Here is a 23,313-nt window from a genome sequence, read left to right as displayed (position 1 = left end):
AATAATTTTCAGCTTCTTATTGCTAAAAAAGCCCATCTTGCTTTTTCTTGTTTCTTCTTCATTGCTATTCACTTCAATTAGTCCTTCTAACGGAGGCATCATAGCTCAAGTCTGGTGTGAGGAGAGGTACTTTGTGAAAATCAGAGGGAAATCTCTCCATGATCTGCATGAGGTAAGAAGAGTTATTTTTTAAGCTTCAGCATTCAAAGAAAAGGATTCAAACGATGCTAGGGGGAAAACGGGATACATACAGGTGTATCCAGCACTGTTTGCCTCCTCATGGTGGCACACCTGGCTCCTATTCACAAAAGAGGGCTTGGACATTTCCCAAAACCTCACCCAAATCAGCCTCCTGATCAAGGAGTGAAATCAAGAAATATTTTACACAACTCCCATAGAAAAGATCCTTCTGCACAGAGCTCACTGTACAGATGTACTGATGCAAACAGAAAACAGACTAACAGAGCTGAGGTTGCACTGAAGATGATTTCTTAAATTCAAGTGATAGATCTGTGAATAGTAAGCAGCAGTCAAGCACTAGATCATGAAATACTGCACTTTCCCTGGGTAAGCTTTAGAAGTTTTTGGAAAGCTGTGAACTCCCATCTGAAAAGTAGCAGGCACATTTCTGAGAAGGACAGAAGGATAGGACAGTGCCTGGCTGATGTGGCTGCTACTGCAGGGACACAGAACCTCTTGTGTGTGTGTGGATCGTAACACTCTTCTGCTCAGGAAAAACTCTGTCAACCGCTCTTCTTCCTGGGAGCCACTCTAAGCACCACAACAACAACCAGAAAGCCCTAGAAGACTTCATTACAAGCCTGTTATAAATCCCCACAAGTCTTCTGAGCTGCATTATCCACCTTTTAAGCCCCTTATTGGTGTAAAGGCCTCCCAACACAGCAGTTCTGTTGCTACAACCACTGAGTTTGAACCTTGCAAGATTCAAGCTGGAAATCCACAGAGGCAGGCTCTTTGCCTAACACACAACTTTCCTATCCAGAAGATGATGGTAAATGTGACTCTTTCCTCTGAATCTCCAATGTTTTGTTGAGCTTTAAGCTTTTAATTTATAATAGTGGATCATTTTAGATATAGCCTTTATGTGCACCATTTGAAGATGAAAAATAGATGTAAAGTAGTCATAGTCATGAGTATATTGAATAATAAAGGACTGATATTGTTACACAGCAGTGTTATTAGTTAATATTCAAAGTAGGCAAAACTACCTGCTAGTTATAACAATTAATGAACAAAAGAGAATGACAACATATTTGACTGATACATAATGCTCTACCTACTGGATAAACTATTAAAATAAGGAATAGACTTTGAGAATTTCTATCCTGTAAAAAATTCAGTATTTGCCTTTGTCTAAATTTGGATGAAAGGATGAGTTAGGATTTCCATGGAACAGAAATTTTAAAAGCTTTTATTTATAAACATTCCAAACTATCTTTTAGGTAAAAAACCCATTCCTTTACATTCAGGTAATATGAAATCTTTTGTTTCAAATCAGACCTCTCTTGAGCACCAATAGCATCACATTTAAGCATGTCTGAAATTCAGATTCTCTCCTATCTGCATTAGATTGCACATTCCACAATATTCACAGTCAGGTGAGGTAAGTGCAAGCTGCCACTAAAATATAATCCCATGAAACAGCACAATGATAGAGAAATGGGATTAAAATTTTGTCAGACAGCTCAGCTGACTGAAAATGCTTTAGGTCAGTTTAGGATTTCTGACTACCTCAAAGCATGGGAAGTCTAATCAAAATATGTTCAAAATATGTTCAGAGAGGAAGACCTGCAGCCCAGGAGTGTGTTCTTTCATCACACCTCAGGTTTTCACTTTTCTGTCTCAAGCATTGTCAATGTTGCAAAGTGGAAATGACACACAGGTTTCCAGGCCTTAATCCTTGGGCTATGTAACACAATATAAGAAAGGACAGAGGTATGACACTCCCTCATAATCTGTGGGACAGGTTAAGGTGTGTTGGGTGATCTTGTCTTCCTGTCCTAGTTCAGGAAAACCAAACACTCCATTTCAGCTAGAATGGAATCAACAGTTTGGACCTTCTTGGATTTTTTTTTCTCCTGTCATCAAAATTTTTCTGGGTGGAATCTGACTTGGTAAAACTTCCACTTTTCTTTGGAAAAATCCTACTGACAGAAAACTCCCACACAGCAATATTAGTGACCTCAGAGATAATCAGCCACGTCCGTGCTGGCTCTCGGTCTATCTTCTCCTCATCATTTGAAAAGCAGCAGCCCTTGTGTTGTCCATGATACCCTGACCTCATTTGACCAAGTGTGAAAGTGAGCTGCCAAAAAGTCACCATGCTTAAAGAAGGTCTGCAGCTCAGATGTCCGTTCTTCCTGCTGCCTCTACAGCAGCAGAGGGAGTTGGAAGGATATTGCAAGATACTCCTGCCTCAAAATATGCAGGTTTTACATGAGTAAATGCAGCTAAAAACCCTAATAGGCATGGGGTAATTTGTAGTGGGGGGAAGGGGCTAGTTGGAAGGGGGACTTCATGTGAAGCTCTGCTTCATGATCAGAGGTATCTAGATAAGGCTGCAGTAGTTTAGTAACTCAGCACAGATTTAGATCCATTTTATGGCAGCATGCACATGTAAGGCCAGCAGAGTAAGTACAATCATGGTATTCATTTGTTTTTCACCTGTCAATACTCAAGCACAGAGAAGTGAAGTGGCTTGTCCAAGACCACAAAAACCTGATGATGAATTTACCTATTTCGTCTCTTGAGCATGTGGGAAATCCCGGGGTCATTGCTCCATCCATCTCGGTGCTCAAACCATTGAATCAATGCTGCTCCCACACACTGAATCAAGGCAAGATTTTGGTACTAGAATACTGGGAAAGCTGCTATATAACATACACATCTGCATGCTTTCTGCAAAGCCTACATCAATGTTAGGCAGCCTGGATGAACATGTTTTCACATTGTCTGTTAGATGCTTAAAACAGCTACTGAATATAATAGAGTTGCAGGATAAACACCTTTTGGAAATGCTCTTGCCATTTGCCTTCTCTTTTCTGTGGTCCTTAAATCCTTTTCCCCTGCACACCCAGGGCTGTACTTGGATATCATGCCTACAGCAGCAGAGCCCTGGGAACAGCACATTTTTCTTGACTCAACCAAACTCTGCAGACCTACTTGCTGCCCACTTCCCTGGGCTCAGCCTTCAGCTGCATAGCTGAAATTGCATACTCTCATGCACAGCACACTTGACTCTCACACTCTTAGGAATAAAAGCATTTTGGTACCTCAGTTGCCAGCCCAAGCTGATGACAGGGTGAGAGGAATTTCCACTTACTCCTTTCCTCCGTCTGTTACATGTTAACAGGCAATCAATTAGGGAACCACACGGAGAAAGAATATGGTTGGGCTAGGGAAAGAAGATGGAGGGAAGCACTCTCCTCTATTGGGATTCAGTCAGCTGGCATATCATCTGGCTGATACAGGCTCCATGTACTGCTACCATGCATCATTTTCATTTCATTCTCTCTGAAAAATCTTGAAAAATTCCTGTGTCTTTTTCTCCTTCTCAAGGTCTCTTCTGCTCTGCCACAGAAGTCCTCCAGTATCATTTCCATGAAGGATTAATTATCTGGTCTCTTCCCGTATTAGGAGACCCCAGGACTTTGCTTCGCAGTGCTACCCTGTCCCGGCTTGGCACCTGAATGTGCCTAAAAGAAAAACTAGGAAGGGTCCAAGGGCTGGAGAAAGGATGGAGTCAGTGTTGAGAGAAATGCAAGTAAAAGTTCACATTCAATCACAGAGATTCAGCAATGACAAATCAAAGAAGGAAGTATGAGTGGGGCAGAGTTATCATTTCCATAGCTGGAATTCCACATTAAGGAGATATATCTAAAATCTATGAAAACAAAATGACTTTTGCAGAGACCTGGGATTAACTGCACCCTGTACTGTTCAAGAGTTGAACATCCCCAGCAACAGAGTGTAATCAGATCCATTCGATTAACAAAGTGAGTGATCTCTCCACATGTGCATTTCTTTCATTTCACAGGAGGCAAGGAAGTATTGATGTGGTGGACTAACCCCATCCAACAGCCAAGTACATGCACAGCTGCCCGCTCACTGTAACCTGCCTTCAGTCAGCACACTGTACTTGGGCAAATCCAATACACTTTCTGCTGGAAGATGAATGATCCTGTCCTTTTTCCAGGTAGTGGAGGAAATAAAGGGAGTATCTGTACGTCCGGGCATGTTTGCTGACATGGGGCCTGTGTATAGAAATATACCTAAGCATCCACATTTATTGGAGGTTGTTGGGATACACTCCTGCTTTTGATTATATTGTAGCTGCACATGTGCACATATGCAAGCACACTTTTGGCAGTCGGGGCACAGCCACACATTTCTCCTCATATGTGAATTGTACATGAAGGAGCAACACACTGCAATTCATCTACACATGCACGTGTTGAAGTTTTCAAAACTGCCTGAGGAATTGCTCATCCTTAGTGAGACTGACAAAAATTTCATCTTTAGTGCCTAGTTTTTTTTTTTCTTCAAAGAATCTGCATCGTAATGAAAAAGGTTGGTGAAACCAGAAAAGGAGAAAAAGAATCACTCTCACAAAAGCTCTCTGTCTATATTTGTGCTGAGGTTTGTATGGAGTACATAGCTACATATCAGGACTGGTAGGACAAAGAATTTCTCTACTCTTGTAATGCTGGAGCTTTCACCTCAAGGTACAGGTATGTCTACATGAATTCCATCTTTTGGCAGAGGCATCTACTCTTCAAATGGGCCTTAAAACACCATTTGAAGTCAAAGCATTTCCTTTCCAGGCCTTACTCCACTAGCTGCGACATTCTCACAGTACTACTGCCACTAGCAGAGGCAGGAAGATCCACAGTCCAGATACCCAGATCTGGAAGCCAGTCAGGCAAGGAACTTGGCAAAGGTTCCTACCATCACATAGCCTAACTCCGTGTCCATGTTGATTTGGAAGGACCAGAACTGAGCAGGAGGAGAGGGGAAGCATACAAAAGGATGGAGAGTTAGGTGCATTACTTTCATTCTCCCTTTCCCCCTTTTATTTGACACTGCAGTCTCAGCAATGTCTGGGGCCATGTCCCTTTATGTCTATGGAGTGAATGCCTCAGTTTCCATTCCTTCCCACCATACCTTGAATAGTCCTCTTGAAGAAGGCTTTACACGCCTCACAGGAAGCCACGCCGTAGTGGTACCCAGAAGCAATGTCCCCACACACCAGGCACAGCCGCTTGGGGATGGCGTTGAGCATGTACTCGCACTTGGTGGGTGAGTCCTCCATGATGGCGCTGGCGCAGTCGTCGTAACGCTTACGGCAGGACGCGCCGCCAATCCCTGTGCCATTGAACATGGGTGGCGAGTCGAGGCCATTGGGGTGGCCCCCCATGGCGATGCCGTAGCCCCCGCTGGCGTCGGAGGAGCCGCTTGGGCTGTGGTGGCTGATGGCATCAATGCCAGAGGACGGGCTGGAGGGCTCGGTCTTGATGAAGGACCCACAGCTGGAGGAGAGGTGCCGCTCCTCCGTGGCCATTCTGCCGAGCAGCCTGCAGGGAGAGAGCAAAGGCACTCAGCAACCGCCCAGCCAAACCCAGTTCCAGGTTTAGTCAAAAGAGAGCCCTCCTTCTGCCACCTCAGTCCAACTCCAGTTGGCTCAGGCAGTTCAACCCCATACAGATTGTTCTTGAGGAATATCGATACAATTGACTAAAACCAGCCCACCTGCTCCCCACAAAGACAAAGCTCTTTGCGCAGATCATAATTTCAGGCTGTTCAAAGGCTGCAGTGTTGGGATGGGGTGTGAGTGCTGATGAAATACAGTCCACCCCGAGCACCATCTACCCCAAGACAGCAGAAAGAAACAAGGTTGCTGATGGCAGACCAGATCAAAAAGATGTTTGGTTAATATAGAATGTGCTGCCCTGGCTTTATTTAAAAAGTTCAGAAGCAGAGCCTGCAGAAAGGACCTGCTCAGATTGGATTTTCATTTTTTCATTGGTAATACAAAAGTCTTAGAATAATTTTCAAGTCTGACTCCTTTTCTCACCGCATCTCACCCTTTACCCCACCCTTCTGCACTATCATCACTAAAAGAGGAGCTTAGAAACAGAAGGAAAATCATCTGATCAAAAGTTTCTTTTGTCTCAATCTTAAATCTTAATCTTTCGTCTATTTACTAGTATTGAGCTTTTGCATGGACACACAAATTCCCACTTCTTAAAAAGAGGTTACACTCTAAAGTTTATGGAAAAAAATTTACCAGCTTTTCAAGCTCTTCAAATTTATTTTAGTCACAGATAGTCTTATTCCTTACGACTATGAAAAATGTTCAGGCTTTTCTTGGAAGAGTGTTAAATTTTATGATATTTACAGCAATGAGTTTCAGGGATTACTTGTGTGGTGTATGAATGAGAAAATCCCACTTTTATTTGCCCATAATGTATTTGCAGACTGTCAGACCCCTCTGAACATCTCTTGACTCTCCTTCTCAGGAAATGTAGTTTTGCCCTGTTCTCCTAATGCAGCTCTTCATTATCTATATGACTGCTCTTCATGCAGAAGTTTTTGCAGATCTCTTACTTCCTCTGGTCTAGCTATTTCTGTTCAGTCCAGAACAGAGTTCAATGAGCCAGGTCCTCAGCAGCACGAAACTGGCATTGCTCCATCGCTTCTCCAGCTGAAGGTCTGGACAGTAGTCAAGACAAAGGCACGCCACCAATTACCTAGTGACGTTACAATATTTTCAATGTTATTTTCAGTCTACATATTATGTAATTCATTGCATTGTTTGCTTTTTTCCCCTCTTTAAATGAAAATCTAAATTGTTACCATTTCTTCAATAAATAGTGACAGGAAGTTACTTACTGCAACACTCGATCTGATTCCTGAGTTGCTACAGCTAATGTATGAAAAATCAAATAAATCCTTCTGGTGTGCAATGTTTTGCAATAGTCAACAGTGTATTTCATCTACCACTATGCTGTGCAGTCCAGACACCCAGCTTTATTAGGATCCTCTGGAGCTCTTCAGTCTTCCTTGGTAATTTGATTTCATCTGCAGCCTCATTGTTCACCCACTCCCCAGATCATTAACACTTGGATCAAACACCACAATACTGATCTTTGTGGGTGATGCATGTTAACCTTTATCATGCTGAAAATTGACTTCCTTTTCTGAGTAAGGTATATCTAACCCTTCTTTCTGTCTCTGACACCTTTTATTGATAATAATATTAACCTGAGAGGTTAAATTTTCCCTTCAGCAAGACAATTTGTCAAAGGCTTTAAGAAAAACTAAACATGCATTTTCCTGATGACGCGGCCAAAGAATTCTGACTGACTGGAGATGCTTTTCTTCTTGGAAGCTCTGCTTGTTAAAAGTTACCACAACATGGTCATGTGAGTAATTTCTATTTCTATTTCAGTTTCAGCCTATTTACCTGGTATTTGTGGCAACTCCTTCTGCCAAGAGGTTAAATCCATCAGGGGACAGGACAAAACATTCTGTGAATCAGCAAGGCTGGAGTGCACACTTTTATATATCACATCTGTGTGTCTGTTGATAGGAATATAGATGTTTGATATGCAGCAAATTCACAGACCTGCATCCTTATGATCTCATTTGACCTAAGTATCTCCTAATTTTCCCTTCTCTGTTTCATCCTCAAAGTTTGACCTCATCTCCTATCTCTGGGATCGATCAGCCAAGTTTGTTTTTTGGCAAGACTGTTGACCTTGAGAATATGCGTAGGCATCTCACGTTCCTCAGCTGCTTTGCCTGGTGTTACTTGAGAGGAATCCAGAGTTTGGGCCCTCTCAGAGACAGTGTGATGAGTTGATAAATGCCCATGCTTTGCCCAGAGGGCCACAATGAACTAGAGGTCATGGAGCAGTTACAGAAATTGCTGCAGGTGCATTCATCTCTATTCCCACAGGGCACCTAGACATATTGCAGATCTTCTGATGTAACAACAGCTGACTGTGTGAAGGCAGATGAAACTTTGCTAGCTGAGACTAGATCCTAGCATCTCACAGCAAAGCTGAAACCCGCTGTGCAGGTTCTGGAACCTCTCCCTACCTGAGAAATGCATCTGTGGTAAAGAAATGAAGACCACTGGGCATGGCAATATGAGATTAAAGTTAAAATGGAAGGCAAAACAACCATAAAACACTGTTCTGCACTGTGGAATTATGCAGTTGTAATTTTCAAGGCAGACAGAGGAAAATACTATGAAACAGGAATGACAAGGAGATGAGCTGTACTGGCAGATTCCGTCAGTGGAGCCCAAATCGCAACTTCTGTTTCTTAAATAGCCCAACATTCACGGATTACCTCAACAGGGCTTACCAAGGTATTTTCCATTAGTGGAGAGAAAAGAAAAAATAAAACCAAACCAAAACAAAACAATTTAAAAAGGGAAAAAACCCCAAAACCTGGGGAAATAAGGAGCCTTCCTTCTCCAAGGCATGCAAACAGTGAGTGTTCGATGGTGAATCAGGAAACAAGCCCCCTACATCCTTCCAGCTGAAGACCCTCCTACATAGTGAGGACTCCTTACATAGTGAGTTCTCGTTGAATGTGCATGCATGCTTGAAAGCAAAAGCCCTTAACACCAAGACAGATCAAAGATTACAGCTAAGGTGACTCCAGCCACTCCAGAGCATGTGCTCTTCTTTTCTGGCCTCTGACTTTCTGCAAAGTCTCATGGAAACCCCGTGCTGATTTTTAAACAGTCAGAGTGTCCCCTGGCAATGAGATTCAACATCTTGAACTTCAAGAAGAACAGCTAAATGTTTTTTGCAAAGAGTTCAAAGTGATGAACAGCCATTTTGCTTGGCTCCAGTTACCTTAATAGGAATGTAAAAGGAGAGAGACTTGATCCAACTCTCCTCCGTGCTGGCACAGGAAACTCCGTTACTATTTCTGTGCCCATGTAACAGGCTTAGAGGTTCTAAACATTTCGTTCTTTTCACCTTTCCTCATCATAGGTCATTCCTTCTAATCCCTTTAGCATCTTTGTGGTCCTTCTCTGGATTTGTTCCAACTTCCCTGGGTCTCTGTTGCAGCAAGGTGCCCTGAACTGCACAGTGCAATGCTGCAGCACTACAGGGGAGAGTCACTCTGGAAAGCACAAGCCAGGAAGACATATGGACCAACTGAGCAGCTTTGCCAGACATCAGGTTGCACATCAGCTCACACAATTTGATAGCCTGTCTCATTGGGACCTCTCTGAACATAAACTGCTTTTGCCACCGTGATCTGCACAACATGAAATTTGGAGATTCTCCTTGTTCCAAAGTAGATCCAGGATCACCTTTGCACTACACAGAGCTAATTATCACTTGTGTTGCTAAAGCCTGTTCACAATGCTCATTTTTTCAACCTAGCTCTTATTTTTTCTACACTGATTTTTTAAAGTATCTTTTGGTTCTGTCAACTGTAAATTTGAGAGTGATCACTTTTATGTTTCTTCCAGGTCACTAATGAGTATTTACAGTCAAAGCACTCTCCTTTTGGACACCATCTTTGCAAAAGGATAAAGAATGTCTCTAACCCTTCTGTTGACATTGTCATTTAATCCATGATTCATTTCACAGGATTTGAATCAAAACCAATTTGATCTAATTTCCCTAATAAGATTTTGCACAGCTTTGTGTCAAAAGCCCATGCATGGTCCAGAGTCAGTCTATTCACTGCATTCCTTTTGCCCACTAATTATCTAATTGCATCAAGAAAGGCTATTGTCTGCTGTACTCCTGTTTCATAAACCCACTCCTGTTTATCACTAACAGCGTTGTTAGCCTTTATGTGCTTGTAACTGCCCTCAGACAAGTGTGCTCTGACCTCAGTGGTTCTGGATGTAAATACACAGGTTTAGACCAAGCCAAGGCTGTACTTTAGGTTTTTATCCATTAGTGTTCTCTCCTTTGGGCAGCAATGTTGGTTACAAGTTTCCTCAATTCTTCTCCAGCCTTTCATCTTTTGCTATTTCTCTGCAATGGCTGGTATTTAGCCATTAAAGGCATATGAGTTTAATGATCTTTTGAGAACAACAGCAATAAGGGAAGGAAAGATTGCTAGATGGGGAGGAACAGAAAGGGACAGAAGACTAGTGTTATAAAATTAAGGAAGTGCCCCCAGTTTTCATTCTTTTAAACATCAAGGATTACAAGTTTGGGATTGATGCTGGTAAGGCTATTTTATTGCACATCCTTTGGGGTTATTTTTCCCTAATATAGTAATTTGTAGATACATTCACCTCTTTACCCCACTTGTGGATTTGGAAATCACAATAACTCAGTAGTCTTTATGTATAAGTGAGAAAAAAATGTCCACCACTCACACCTGCTTAGCAGGACAGCCAGAACACATAGCTTTGTACTAGAAGATAACTTCTCCCTGCCAGTGGAACTTTTTATCAGGTAAAGTAATTCACAATGCAGTAATTTAATACCATCTGAGCATTAAAGTGCTCATGCAAATCTAATTATTTGACCTTCTAAGTAGCACTCGCCATTCCAAAACTAGATCAAAAAAAGTTTAGTGACAACACTGCTGAGCTTCCTTAGTGGCTGAAACCTCATCTTCAACACGAAATGCAAGGATAGATCAGTTCTATGCTCAGTTTCCAGAAGAAAGGTATGGAATGGGCATACACTGTGCCATGTAGTCCAGTCCTTTCACCAGTATTTTCTGGTTTAGTCATAAAGTCACCAACTCAGCATGTTGGAGATTTCCAACAGCAAGACCGAAATTATCATTAAAATGGGTACTGAAATACAGCTGTAGAGCTAGTAGCAGCTGATGGAGGGGGAAAAAGAGAAAATACTCAGGCCCTCTTCATAGGAAAAACTGTCCCTATTCTAGGCACAAGGAGAAACATAAAGGTTGGAAATGGGCATTTTTTTGGGTGGCTCTCACATTGCATATGGATTCCAGACAGAATGAAATCCTGAAGATCTTGCAGGTAAGATGCCTGTACAGTTTGTAACTTCCAGGAGCCATATGTACTTGTGGAACTGCACTTCAGTCCTGAAGTCCCCACAGTAGATTTAACTAATAGTGACAAAACCTGAGAAGTCTGTTGGTATAAAGCTGCTCACTTCAGGCACCAGCTTGTGACAAAAGAACACTTTGGATTGCACTGAATTTTTTGAACTAGTCATGGAAGATGAAAGTAGTTTTAATTTGCAGAAATACCAATGATAAGAGAGATAAAAACACTCATTCTCTTCTCTGGTACAGACCTATTTCTGTTATCGGTATTTTTCAGTTCAGATGACACAAACTTGCATTGCATGTGTAAATGGGATGTGCACATCACGGGCAACATAGATTCTGTGTCTTTTGTGGGCCACATGAGAGAGCTTTGCAACCCACAGTGGAATGACAAACAATGTAAGTCAGCTTCTCAAACACTGGCTGCAACTCCAACAAGCCAAATTTTGTCAGGTTTTTTTTTAGATACAGAAGACAGAAATAAATAATGTTTTCCAAGGGTCAGGCTAGATGTGACAGCTGCAATAACAGCCAGTGTAATTTTAGGTCACTTATGCAAAGAGTTAATGTCATAGAGCTGACCCACACCTGTTGGTTGACCTACTTTTACCACGGACAGCTCACAAACATGCTCCTACCCTTGCCTCACCAAGAACATCCACTAAAGTGCTAGGGAGGAAAGGGATCAGCACCCACACTTGGTTTCTCATGCTTTTACTCCACATGGACTTCAAATGAGAGAGCCATGATTTAGAGACTTTATCTATACTGACAGCTTTTCTCCATTCAACAGCCCAAGACCAATGGGATCTGCCAATATGCCGCTTTACTCCTACACAGTGGATAACTGTGGGTAACTCAGTCATATCAGGAATCTTTTCTGGGCTTATTCTATCATATAGGAACATCCTGTTCCAGGACAAACTTAATTTCTTTCTGAGAATTAGGCAAGAGCTTGGGTAGTACCAGCATGATGGGCATGATCATAAACATAAACACACCAGCACATAGGCTTTAGAAATTTTTTGTTTTAATCACAGTATTTTGCATTGCTATAATTGACAAGAGCCAGAACTCAGCTCAATTTAGCTATTTTTTTCTGGAGTGCATTTTTGATTTCTAAGAGTTTTGCCATGTTTCCTAGTGATGGCTCCCTTTGGCTTGCATGGGTTGTACTCCAATTCTGTAGAGTGTGGCAAAACGGCCAGTTTTCAAGGCATTTGTCCATCATATGTGACCCCCCATACTGCATACTTGTCTTTGGACAAGCTAGTGCTCACATTCTAGCTTTTACACAAATAGTACTTGCTTGTCTAATGCCCAGTAGATATTTTATCCCTTTGACCCATTGCATAACCAGAGCCCAGTTACATATCAGAAGATCTTCTCTAGCCCAAGTTAGCTCATGCTGAAAAAAGCTGCCACAGCAAACCGTCTGGAGGCTGCTTAATAAATAAAAAAGGCTCTCATAGGCAGAAGACATTACAGATTTCCTACTAGCCTTCATCCCTCTCCTCATTACTGTAATTTCTCCTCACCCTTACGACAACGGTCTTGTTAGTAAATGGTAAAAAGTATTACACAGATGAAGTGACAATTAATCTGGAGGTGTGACACATATTATCACTTTCACTCTCTTACTAACACACTGCCTTTTGAAGGTACCTTGCCCTCTGGTGTACTAAATGACACTTCCTCCAGAGTGAATTGCTTCAGCACTTGTGCTAACACCTCTAACTTATACTTACTGTTGATACCACAGCAAGACAAGGACAGGAGTTGACTTGATGTTCACTATTTACCCAAGTTCTACCACCACCCTTTCCCCTCAACATTATCATTCTGTGTTTCACATTTCTACTTACCCTACTATTTCTACATTCACAGCAGTTCAACAACTTTGCCTGCAGACAGCAAAGCTGCAATTCAATCCCTGTTGAAATGCTCAGCTAGACCTTCATTTCTTCTTGAGTGTCTTTCTTTATACCCTGCCTATCTAGAGCACTTATAATCTATATCTCTCTAAGCACCTTCAGTGTCCTTCCGACACTTGTGAATGAGCCTCATACACAGGAGGCTCAACAGAGCACATTTCAAACACTTATACATCAGAATTTTGCTTCCACCTTCTCAGATGAGCAAGTAAAGGAGAACTTCTAGCACTGCCATTCATATCACACTTCCTTTTGCATTGCAGCCTGATCCAACATCTCATCTCTCAGAGACCTTTGACTCAGTATCCTCTCAGTGTTTTTGAGAGAAAACTGCCACCAGTACAAATTCTTCAGACTACACTTCCCTGCATTTCAAGATATTCATTGAAGACATCCCCTTCAACCTTGCCTACAATTCATGGGGAACAGTGGCATTAAAAAAGAGAGACTCAGAGGTATTGCTTAATTTTTCAAAGTGTTTAAGGAAGGAGTTAGGATGGGAGATACATATCAAAGACATCACCCTAGAAACAAATGTGCAAAGAGACTTAGTAATTGACATTTCTTTAGGAATACTAGCTTACTGAAAAAGAGGATTTTGGGTTTATTGAGACAAAATATGCTTGAATGTTATTCAACTTGGATGCATTTAGAAGTTCTCTGGGTTTGAGGTGGTAATACTTTTTGGGAAGGTTTCTGTTTCTTACAGTTCAACAACACAGTTGTAATGGGATTCTGCCTCCTTCTCCCACCCTGACTGAGACAATCCAGACAGATTAGATGGGCTTGGCCTATATTCCACCTGTAGCTCTCACAGAAATCTATAACTGTCTCATCATTAGAACATTGCTCAAAACCTGACAGATCTTGAAAAACTAACTGAAATTAGTTCCACATAAATTACAGCATGGGAAGTAACAAAGGGCAATTAGTGCTTTTTAATTTGATTTTTTTTAACCTTGACTCTCTAGAAAGGGTTTCTAAGATGATACAGTGGCAAAGCAAGGTGACTGTGAGTAACTGCAGATCTTTTCTGCTAATGAATATCACAGTGTAAGGAGAACAGGTCACATAAGGAAACAGTGGTTTCCCTCTGCACACTTTACACTGCTGTAACATACAGGATTATCTTCAGCTACCTATTTAGAATAACCTTAAGGTTCAGTTTTGCTGAGTCTCTAAATGCCCACCTTTGGTAAGTATTTAGCAGATCTCTTAGCACACACTGTATATATTAAGTAGGCAGCTGTATCTGACCCAAATTCCAGCTTCTAACCTCCATAACTTATTGTAAATCCGTTTCATTCATCCATTTTGCTGACTGTCCCCATTTCCTTTGACTGACAAAGCAGCTTCCCATCCACTCAAGTCTGACCCCACCTGAGGCTCCACAATGTCCTGCATTCTTACTTGCCTGAACCAAGAGATGAGATCAACAAACTGCTCATTAGATGGAAGCTGTATAGCAGAATAAACATAATTTTCCCAGATACTCTACAAAACTTGCATGTTCCTTTCTCTAGATTTAAAAAAAAAATCTAACCAAACAAAACCCCCCTAAAAAATCTCAGTTCAGCCAAAACAAATTCTGAAGCAAAATATTTTTTAATTACTTTGATTTTCCTCATAAATTGGCATCACCATAGGAAAATTTAACTAAATGTGATTACAAAATCCCCACAAAAATAATCCTTTTGTCATCACAAATAGATTATTTTCTCATCCCATTAAGTTTTCACTTTTCTCTGTTACTGTTTCTGGATATGAAAGAAAGGAACACAAGCTTGCACGCTCTTCGACCTCAGTTTCTCTTCCTCTTCCAGTCTTTAGCATCCCTGCTAATGGCTAACCAGAAGCTAACACAGACATAACAATGCAGACAGACAGACAGTCCGACACCAGCAAAGAAGCTATACAGCTGCTTCTACACATTCATACCTTACCCTTCTGAGATAGCTTTAAATCTTACATAGCTTCATTCTGTAGGGTATCTTTGTACAGGAGGCATGCATAAAGTCATTGTGCAAATACAAAAAAACCCCTTCTCTCACATCTCTCCTTTCTTCATCATGTGCATGCACCTAGTTACCATTCCAGTAGCTTTGCTATACAAGCCAAACTATGACTTCATACTTCCTGATCATCACTGTGAGTGGTCAGATCTTTATAGCAGACATGCTATAATGCAGCAAAGCAAAAACAATCAAAAAAACATTGCCTAACTGAGCCATATCATTCGCAGTCTGCACCTTGAGGCACACTCCTGTGTCCATCAGAGCACGGGAGGAAGACGACCTCACATGGTTTTACATATGCCTGCAATCTGTCCTATCCCATATTTGTTCTCCCTTCAGAGATCTGGAACCCTTTGCTGATGCAGCTAGGAGGGGACCTGCCCTCTTCAAAGAAGGGACCCAAAAAGAAGCATTTCAGCAACTGACGGCCTGGTGTGACCCAACAGAAACCAGCCCACCCTGACGGCATGTCCTCCCCGCTGTGCTTGTTCCCTTTGCCCTTGGAATGCTATCACTTGTTATCACGCTGACTTCTCCAGATGGGGCATTTTGGCTATTGATCTGATAAATAAACAGCCTGCTCGCTCGATCAAAATGTTATTTTGCATTTCAATTACTGTTCGCTAATGCAACCTTCATCCCGCCAAGAGTGCTGCTGGCAATGACACTCGACCTGGCACAGGCGTTTGCAAGCAAATTCGGCAGCACCCGCTGCAAGCACCTAACGGGATTACCACCCTCCATTAGAGGCACAGAGAGAGAAGACGATGGACAGACAGTAGTGGGCTCAAGGGGAACAGACACATGCAGAACAGAAGGTGTGAGCAACCTGCACAAGGGATACAGAGAGGCAACGAGACAGCTTTACTAGATATTTTAACAGTGAGAGATCTTGAAAGCTGAAAATTTTCCCTCCAGTGAACAACCCCAACAGCTCATAGCAAATAGACTGAGCTCTCTGTGTCTGAGCCATGCAAGAGTTCAGAGCAATGGGCAATAGAAATCAATGTCTGCTGACAAGCCAGCAGTGAGCACTGCTGGGGCAAACAGGGTCAATTCTAAATCAAGTTCTGAAGCCTAGCTCCACCAGGACTCAGCAGACCCTGGAGATACACACAGCATTCTGTACCTAAACTTGCAGGGAGGAAACCCTCTTAATCCTTGCTGGATTCTTCCGGGAAATATGACTGCCTCTGGTGAACCTGGTGGTGATACAGGAACAATGGGGCATGCAGAGGTGTTGCTAAAATCTCTGGTAGGTGTTGATCTCTATTAATTCAGCACTCTGTTTACATCAGGGCATCCTGTGCCAAATCCACAGACTGGTTTCACTCAAACCCTGTCTACAGTAAGAACCCTAACACAAATAGTAAATCAGAGAGCAGCCACCAGCAGTCAGGTCAGGCATGGCCCCATGGTTATGAGACAGCTTCTAGTCCCAAACTCTTCTAGTCAGGTGACATGCCTCACCAGGTTGCTGGTTTTGCACCAGACTCCTGCACGATGCAGAATGTACCTTAGCCCTCTTTCTCTTTCCTACCTAAACTCCTAAAAGAAATGTAACAAAGTGACACAATCATTTACCATTGCACGCAAATAGTGGTCAGTGCTTTCACTACCCCATGCACAGATTGCCTGTCTGGATTTTGCTCCCAGCTGACAAGATGATCTAAGTCAAATAAATGCATTTCTCTCAATTTCCAGAAAACCTTTATCAAAGATCTTTTGCCAGGCCTGGACAAATTTCTCCCATTTATAAACAGACAGCATTCAGACTGAAACTGCCAGTCATCCAGGAGTTAAAAATAAACAAACCTCTGTAACACTCTGAGATTATATAAACAAAATGCTAAGTATAACACACTGAATGAGATCAATGTGATGCATAAAGACAGGATCTATAACTCCACACACTAACACTTCATCTGCTCTGTGTGCCCAGCCTTCCAGTTCCCTCTGCCCTTGGCAAATTAAGTCAGTGTCCCACACCCACCATCTCTAACCAGTCTATACTGTAGACCTTACTCTCCCAGATCTGCCTCTGTGCTCACTCTCAGGAGCAGTTTTGGGAATCATTCCACATGTCGATTACCACTAGGTAATGCCCCAAACACTGCCCAGGGACATGTTGTGACTCATGTTGTGACTCATGTTGTGACTAGGCACTGGCTCTGTGCTTACCATGTGGGGCAGTGAAGTACAGTGTACTCAGCCCTTAAAATGCCAACAAAATGTCTCAAAGTCTGATTCCAGCCTCAATGCTGATCTTACAGACTTCAGCAAGTCACTGCAGCTCTCCAGGACACTGCTTCCCCCAGCTGACCTGGTCCTGAAGGACCTACCTCTCAGGAGCACCTTGAGAGTCAAACAGCAGCTATGATTGAAAGAGTGGAGCATGCAGATGAGTGTCGTAACCAGAACGATGGACAGGCAAATTCTATGCTCACACGACATCCTCTGCTCCAGATTATCAGCAGAATTTGAACCTCTTTCTGCAGCACCACAGCTCTCCAGCTTGCCTGTGTAAGTAGTGAGAGTAGCTTGTGTTTTCCTGCATGCACAATAGTCAGAGGAAGAAGACACTGGCTTTGCAAATCTGTTTCTATAATACACCCCAATCCTGACCTCCTCCTACACATCACTGTACTTTAAAACAAGGCCCCTGTGACCTAGTCTACACAATAACCTAATCTCTAATACTGCCTAATCCTATCAACATCTCCCCACATGCTATTTCACACCCAAGCTGCCTCCTGATCATACCTCCATACAACCCATTTTTCTGTTCTCCTTTGCAATTATACTTCACTTCAAGTTTTTAATCAAAAATTAATTTTTGTTTAAAAATGCTATTCTGTTTCATTACAGAATGAAGTCAATTTTGGCAATGTTTTTACTTCAGAATTTGCAAAACAACTCTAAAAATCTAGATGTTTAACTTTGCTCTGCTCCTAGCACTTTGTTTAACCTGTCATGTGTGGCCTTGTGTTGTTTTGATGAACTAATCACACATTGTTTCAAGAACAAAATGAAACAAACTGTTGGAACTTTCTTCAAAATAAATTTTATTGGAATTTCTACTTTGCCTAAAACTTCAGGTTACAGTCAGATTTATGATGAAATAACACTGTCAAACAAGATATACTCTGTAAATCAAGATTCTAATTTCCATGCAGCTCCCCTCCCTGTGTTTTCCACACAGCCCTACTTGTGCTTCACTCGGTAGGTTTCTTTTCTCTACTTATATGCATTCTGTGTGCTGTATCTATGTTCTATGTACACAGAAATGTTTTGACACTTCATGCTATCTTCATTAGCCAGGCAACATAGAGAGATTGAGACTGGGAAACAACTGCATCTAAATCATCTGAAGAGGTGAAATTCTACAAAAAGTTTTGGAATTCAAGAGAACCACAGAATTTGTGCCAAAAACTCATATAAAATGGTTACCCTGTATTACTCAGGGATTAACCATGTGTCAAGGAGCATCATGCAGCCAAAAAACAACCCCTCTGATTTGAGTGCTGCTGGAGAAACACAGTTCCACTTTTCCATCTGGTGCTATTTAAATCTTACCCCATTCTTTCTGCATCACAGTGAAATCACTGCTGGCATGTGATCAGAAGTTCTGAAACCCTGGCTGCTGATCAGTTTACAAAAATTGACCCGGACATTCTATCCACTTTGATGAGAGCCTGAATGAAACTTCTTTCTCATTCACTCATGGTAAGCGGTGCTCTTCTTAGCATCTCTGTGACCCACAAAAATGCTTTATTTTACAGCTCGCTCAGGAAAAATGTTGGAATTGAGTATAAGTATCTTACCTGACACCCAAACGTTACCCTGAATTTTCTAGCTACACGGGAAATAAATCAGAATTAACTCTACAGTGTCCTGGCTCTTCATTTGAGTCTTGATCCAACTCCTATGGAAATCGAATTGTGATTCCTATTGGTCCAAACACGAACTGGACCTCAGGATCTGAAAAGTCATCTGAATGTCGAACACTGCAGCTATCCCATGACCTTTACTGGATTTTTGGAGACTTGTTTTCTAGTGTTTAAGAAAACAAGTCTCCAAACACGCTTTTATTTCAAATGTTCCTGGGAAGGAAAGGTAGGCAAACTTTTCCCAGTGGAGGACTTCCTTAGAAATTCCCACTTACACTAACAAATACTCTTCTCCTGCCAGTCACACTGCACAGATTGATGGCCCTACGCACACATTGCAAATCACAGGGTACAGTGCATCCATTCATACACCTCCATCTCCAGTTTACATTCATTGGCCTGAGCATCTCTTGGAAGTCATGTGCTGCCAGCTCTAACAGGTTTCTCCACTATGTTCAGTTCACTCCATAGAGGAAATTCAACAACAAGCTACTTAAAAACATCTCATACGGATTTGTTTATTTCCTTGGATTCATCCTAAGCAGATAAATCAAAACTCTAAATGCCTCTGACAACTTTTCTGCTTGCAAAGAGGAGGCAAATTCTGTTCATGTTAATGCAATCCTTTCACATCCCACTTTCCCAACTTGGAAATAGTATTATTCTCAAACCAGAATGAATTTAAGGAACCCAAGATGTAAATCGAAACAGCTACAAGTAGCTAAAGTGTCTCCCGTGCTGTACCAACCACCTTCACAGAGAGAATGCCAGTTCACAGGTTAAGAGCAATTACTCTGCAGGAAAATCACTGCTCTTCCTAGCTGCACCTGAGCTGCCTGCTCTGACTTCTGAGGTACTGGCTGCAGTGCTGTTCACCCCTTGGCATTCACAGCATATGGTACAAAACAGGCTGAATCAGCAAGGGAGCGACGGCAATGGGACTGCAGTGCTAAGAGAGGTTGTTCCTGACTGTGCACTAAGCTGGTGAAAACATGAACTTCAGTGTTAGTCCTCCTATATTTTTTTTGTGCATAATTTAGCTGAGGTGTTTAAGTTCTTGACAAATCTGCAAACACTTGAAAGTTCCTCTGTCCCTGCAGAACTGCTGGATAGGGTTTCAGGCCACAAGTTGCTGAGAGAGTGGCTTGTAATATGCTCCTTCCAAATAAAAAAAAATAAACTGTCAAATATGATACAGCAAAAGCCTCACTCAACTACAAGGTGAGATCCCTCCAAAGAGACTCATGGCCTGAAACCCTCCTGGAGGGATACACATGCAGTCAGAAAAGGGACCAGATCATAAGTAGGAAGCACATTTCCTGCAAACCTATAGTCTTTGATCAGGTTGGAAGCCTTAAACAAAAATAGGAGTTGTTTTATCCAGCTTCAAGATTGAACAGGGGAAAACGTGTTTAGCAAAAGCACTGGCTTGCAAACTAGAGCCATTATTAAGGGCCTGTAGTCTTCCACCAATCCACATAAATAAATTTTGGTCACACCTAGTTAAAAACCAGCAAGAAGCAAGAAGGTACATTTTAAAATGCCACTTTGCGTTACAATCCTCTGCTTCACATTGTGTCTGAAGAAGCCTGAGCTAAAGTAGCAGGAAAACATGAAGAAGAGTTATGGATTCTGGTGTATCCCATCAGAGCAGTGTTTATTCTAATCAATCAACTGAAGAAAATAGTAGCTGAGAGTAATTATTAATAATCAAGTAAAATTGGATTATTTCTCTGCACTGCAGTGTCATCCGGATGGGAAGGCTGGTATAGAAATAAAGTTCATCAGAGCAAGCTACTGAAATAAAATTGCTGACCTCAGCAGTTCATCAAAGAAGGTGGAAAAAGGAATCTCAACTATGCATATGGCAGACTATCTATAGAGCATGAAGACTAACTAAAATAATTACTTGAAGGTGGCCCAATGGCTGAGCTCAGGCATTGAATCCATCCAGCTGTATACCCCAGTAAGAGCAGCAAGCTTTACTGCCAAAGTCCTCCATTTGTGAGGTATCTGGTTTGTGATTCCTCATTCCTGAAAGCACAGCCAGCTCCCTCTCCAAAAATGCACTTCTTGAGAGGAAGGGTCTCAAACCATCTCTAAATATGTTGTGTCCTCTGTGTAGCTGTGGTTGAGGCTGATTTTATACTCAAGGAATGTAATTCAAAGATATATCATAAAGGACCTCTCTACTGAACATTTTGCAATACACTAAAGTCAGGAGATCTGGTGTTGCTCTGCCTAAACCAACCTTAACATGTCATTGCACAGAGACGGTCACAAACAAAAATACTCAATTGTAACTACAAAATATTCACTTTTACTGCAAAACCAATGGCTCAGTCAACTTCACTCAAAACCGCATAGGTGTAATCATATTATTCATCTGTGTCCAGGAATGCCTTGCCTATGCAATCAAATGGACATCTTGTAAATACTTTGCAAACACAATTTAAGAGCCTCCACCGAAAGTACAAGGCACACATGATATCAATGGCCAGACTGGGTATAAACCAGTAAAGCTCCCTTGTAATGAATGGAATTATACCAGTTAAAAAATTTAAGACAGAAACTTCTAGAACACTACACTATGGCAAGAAGATATAGTACCCAGCTGCAGGGGGAATACAATAGTGCTACTGAAGGAAGCAGAACATGGAGTTTTCTGACATCTGTGTGTGCAAGACTTCAGCCATAAAACCGACTTAACACAGCAAACATTTTGTGTTTAACAGCTTACTAATTACATCTTCAAATTAAATATTTACTCCTATCTCAAGTATTCTTACAGCATGTGTAAACAGAATTTAAGACTAGTTACTCCTCCATTTATTTTAACAATTTCTCAAATTAAAATAATTCTATATTTTAAAAAGGTCATGGAGCATCTGGAGAGTTTCTTCCTCTCCCTGTCCCCCCTCCAGCTGGTTGCTCCACAACCCCCACTATATATCACACAGGAATATGGGATCTGAAGAATGAAGGTTAGATATAGAACTGTAAGTGAATGTACATATCTACTCCACTAGCAATTTCCAGGGCTGGCTTTTACATATCACCTGGAACAAAACATTGCTTTCACTGTCCCATTGCAAAGACCAACTCTGCTGGTTTTCTTTATTTCTAACTTTTTTCCCCCCTATTTCAGAAAGTAAGGAGGAAGGAAGGAGATACACATGGTTTCATATTTTACTTCAAGTTGGATTAGTCCTGAAAAGTTTTGATAGTGTGGATCATCTGCCAGAGCAAAAACATACTATGACTTCTGCAATGTTAGTGTCTGTTTTAAGCAGCAGTCCACAGAGCAGGATGAAGGAATGAGAAGAGGAAAAGACAGTTCTGGATAAAGAGCACGTCAGATTCTACCTGTTTGCATGGGAAGAAGGGGTTAAGCCTGCCTTGAGGTTCATTTTGTTCTCTATGGTTTGTGCAAGGCCATCAATCAATCAATCTTCTCTCTTTCCTCCTTTTTTTTTTCCCTGGGACCCACTGCAGGAATATCATGCCCAGGATCTTGTTTAAATCCACGATTCTTCTCTGTCAAGCCAATTCTTCCAATCCTCCCCCAAAGCCCCCCTCAAGACACCCCCTCCTCCTCTCCCCGAAAAGGGGCCTTCTGAGCTCGTTTTGCTAATGTATTCTCAAACCAAATTAGGGGCTCTGACTCTCGGTGAAGTTCGTGAGTTAGTTGCCGCGATGCACTGAATTAAAGATACCATCTTGGACTCAAATCAGATTAGAGCCCACACACACACATGCAAAAGCCCACTTTCTAATCAATTTTATAAAGGGCCTTCAGCAGAGATACACTAATGGTATTGAGCTAAGATCTTTAAACTAAGTCTGCAAGAAGTCTGCGGAGATAAAACACACACTGTATTAAAGAGAAAGCTCTCCACTGTGCCCTTCCCACCAAGAACCCTGTGCAGATTGGAAAAGCACCTCAAAATACAAAACAGCTTTCCCAAACCTGAGACGTTCCCTCACATCCTCCTCTCCTCTTCCTAATTCAGATCTTAAATCCCTTCTTTCATTCACTTCCTGTCAAATGGCTGCAGAAGATCCCTGCACAGAGGGCAGAGGAGACAGGGGACACACAGAGCCATGATACGTGTTAAGAATTAGACTTCATGAGAACACATGAACCCTTTTAGGCCTGTAAGAAGTGAGCAAGGTGAAAAATCAGCTGACCAGCTTCAAGGAGAGTTCCTACTTCAACACAAGTGCCCTGCAGTTACACACAAGATGCTAGGCACTGACCTGGTGCTGGGCATATACAACCGAGATGCCACAACAGCCACATCCTGAGAAAGACATGACCATGTGTATGCTAAAGGACTCCTTTCAGAGAGCAGCTGCTCTACATGCCCAGCATCTTTGCATCCTTCTGTCCTCATCTCTCTGTTTAGCAGTGGAAGGTCTCCTCTA

At 41.9% G+C, this 23,313-nt stretch overlaps 1 protein-coding gene and 1 long non-coding RNA gene across 4 annotated transcripts in view; one reads left to right on the top strand and one right to left on the bottom strand.

Moving 5' to 3' along the window:
* The window catches only part of LOC134551426 (uncharacterized), a 164,806-nt gene extending 148,328 nt beyond the window's left edge, over positions 1 to 16,478 (top strand). For both annotated transcript variants that reach the window (XR_010080567.1, XR_010080568.1), the window contains one exon: positions 15,335 to 16,478. This is a non-coding gene — a long non-coding RNA (uncharacterized LOC134551426). The remainder of the gene's footprint in view (positions 1 to 15,334) is intronic.
* ESRRB (estrogen related receptor beta) overlaps positions 1 to 23,313 on the bottom strand; it is a 124,850-nt gene that overhangs the window by 31,188 nt on the left and 70,349 nt on the right. For both annotated transcript variants that reach the window (XM_063399046.1, XM_063399045.1), the window contains exon 2: positions 5,185 to 5,594. In XM_063399046.1, the coding sequence (XP_063255116.1) occupies positions 5,185 to 5,594 (410 nt within the window). The remainder of the gene's footprint in view (positions 1 to 5,184; positions 5,595 to 23,313) is intronic.

The sequence above is a fragment of the Prinia subflava genome, chromosome 5 (assembly GCF_021018805.1).
Source record: "Prinia subflava isolate CZ2003 ecotype Zambia chromosome 5, Cam_Psub_1.2, whole genome shotgun sequence".
NCBI classification, from domain to species: domain Eukaryota; kingdom Metazoa; phylum Chordata; class Aves; order Passeriformes; family Cisticolidae; genus Prinia; species Prinia subflava.
The sequence above is the reverse complement of the archived record's forward strand: the minus strand, read 5'-3'. Positions and strand labels throughout refer to the sequence as shown.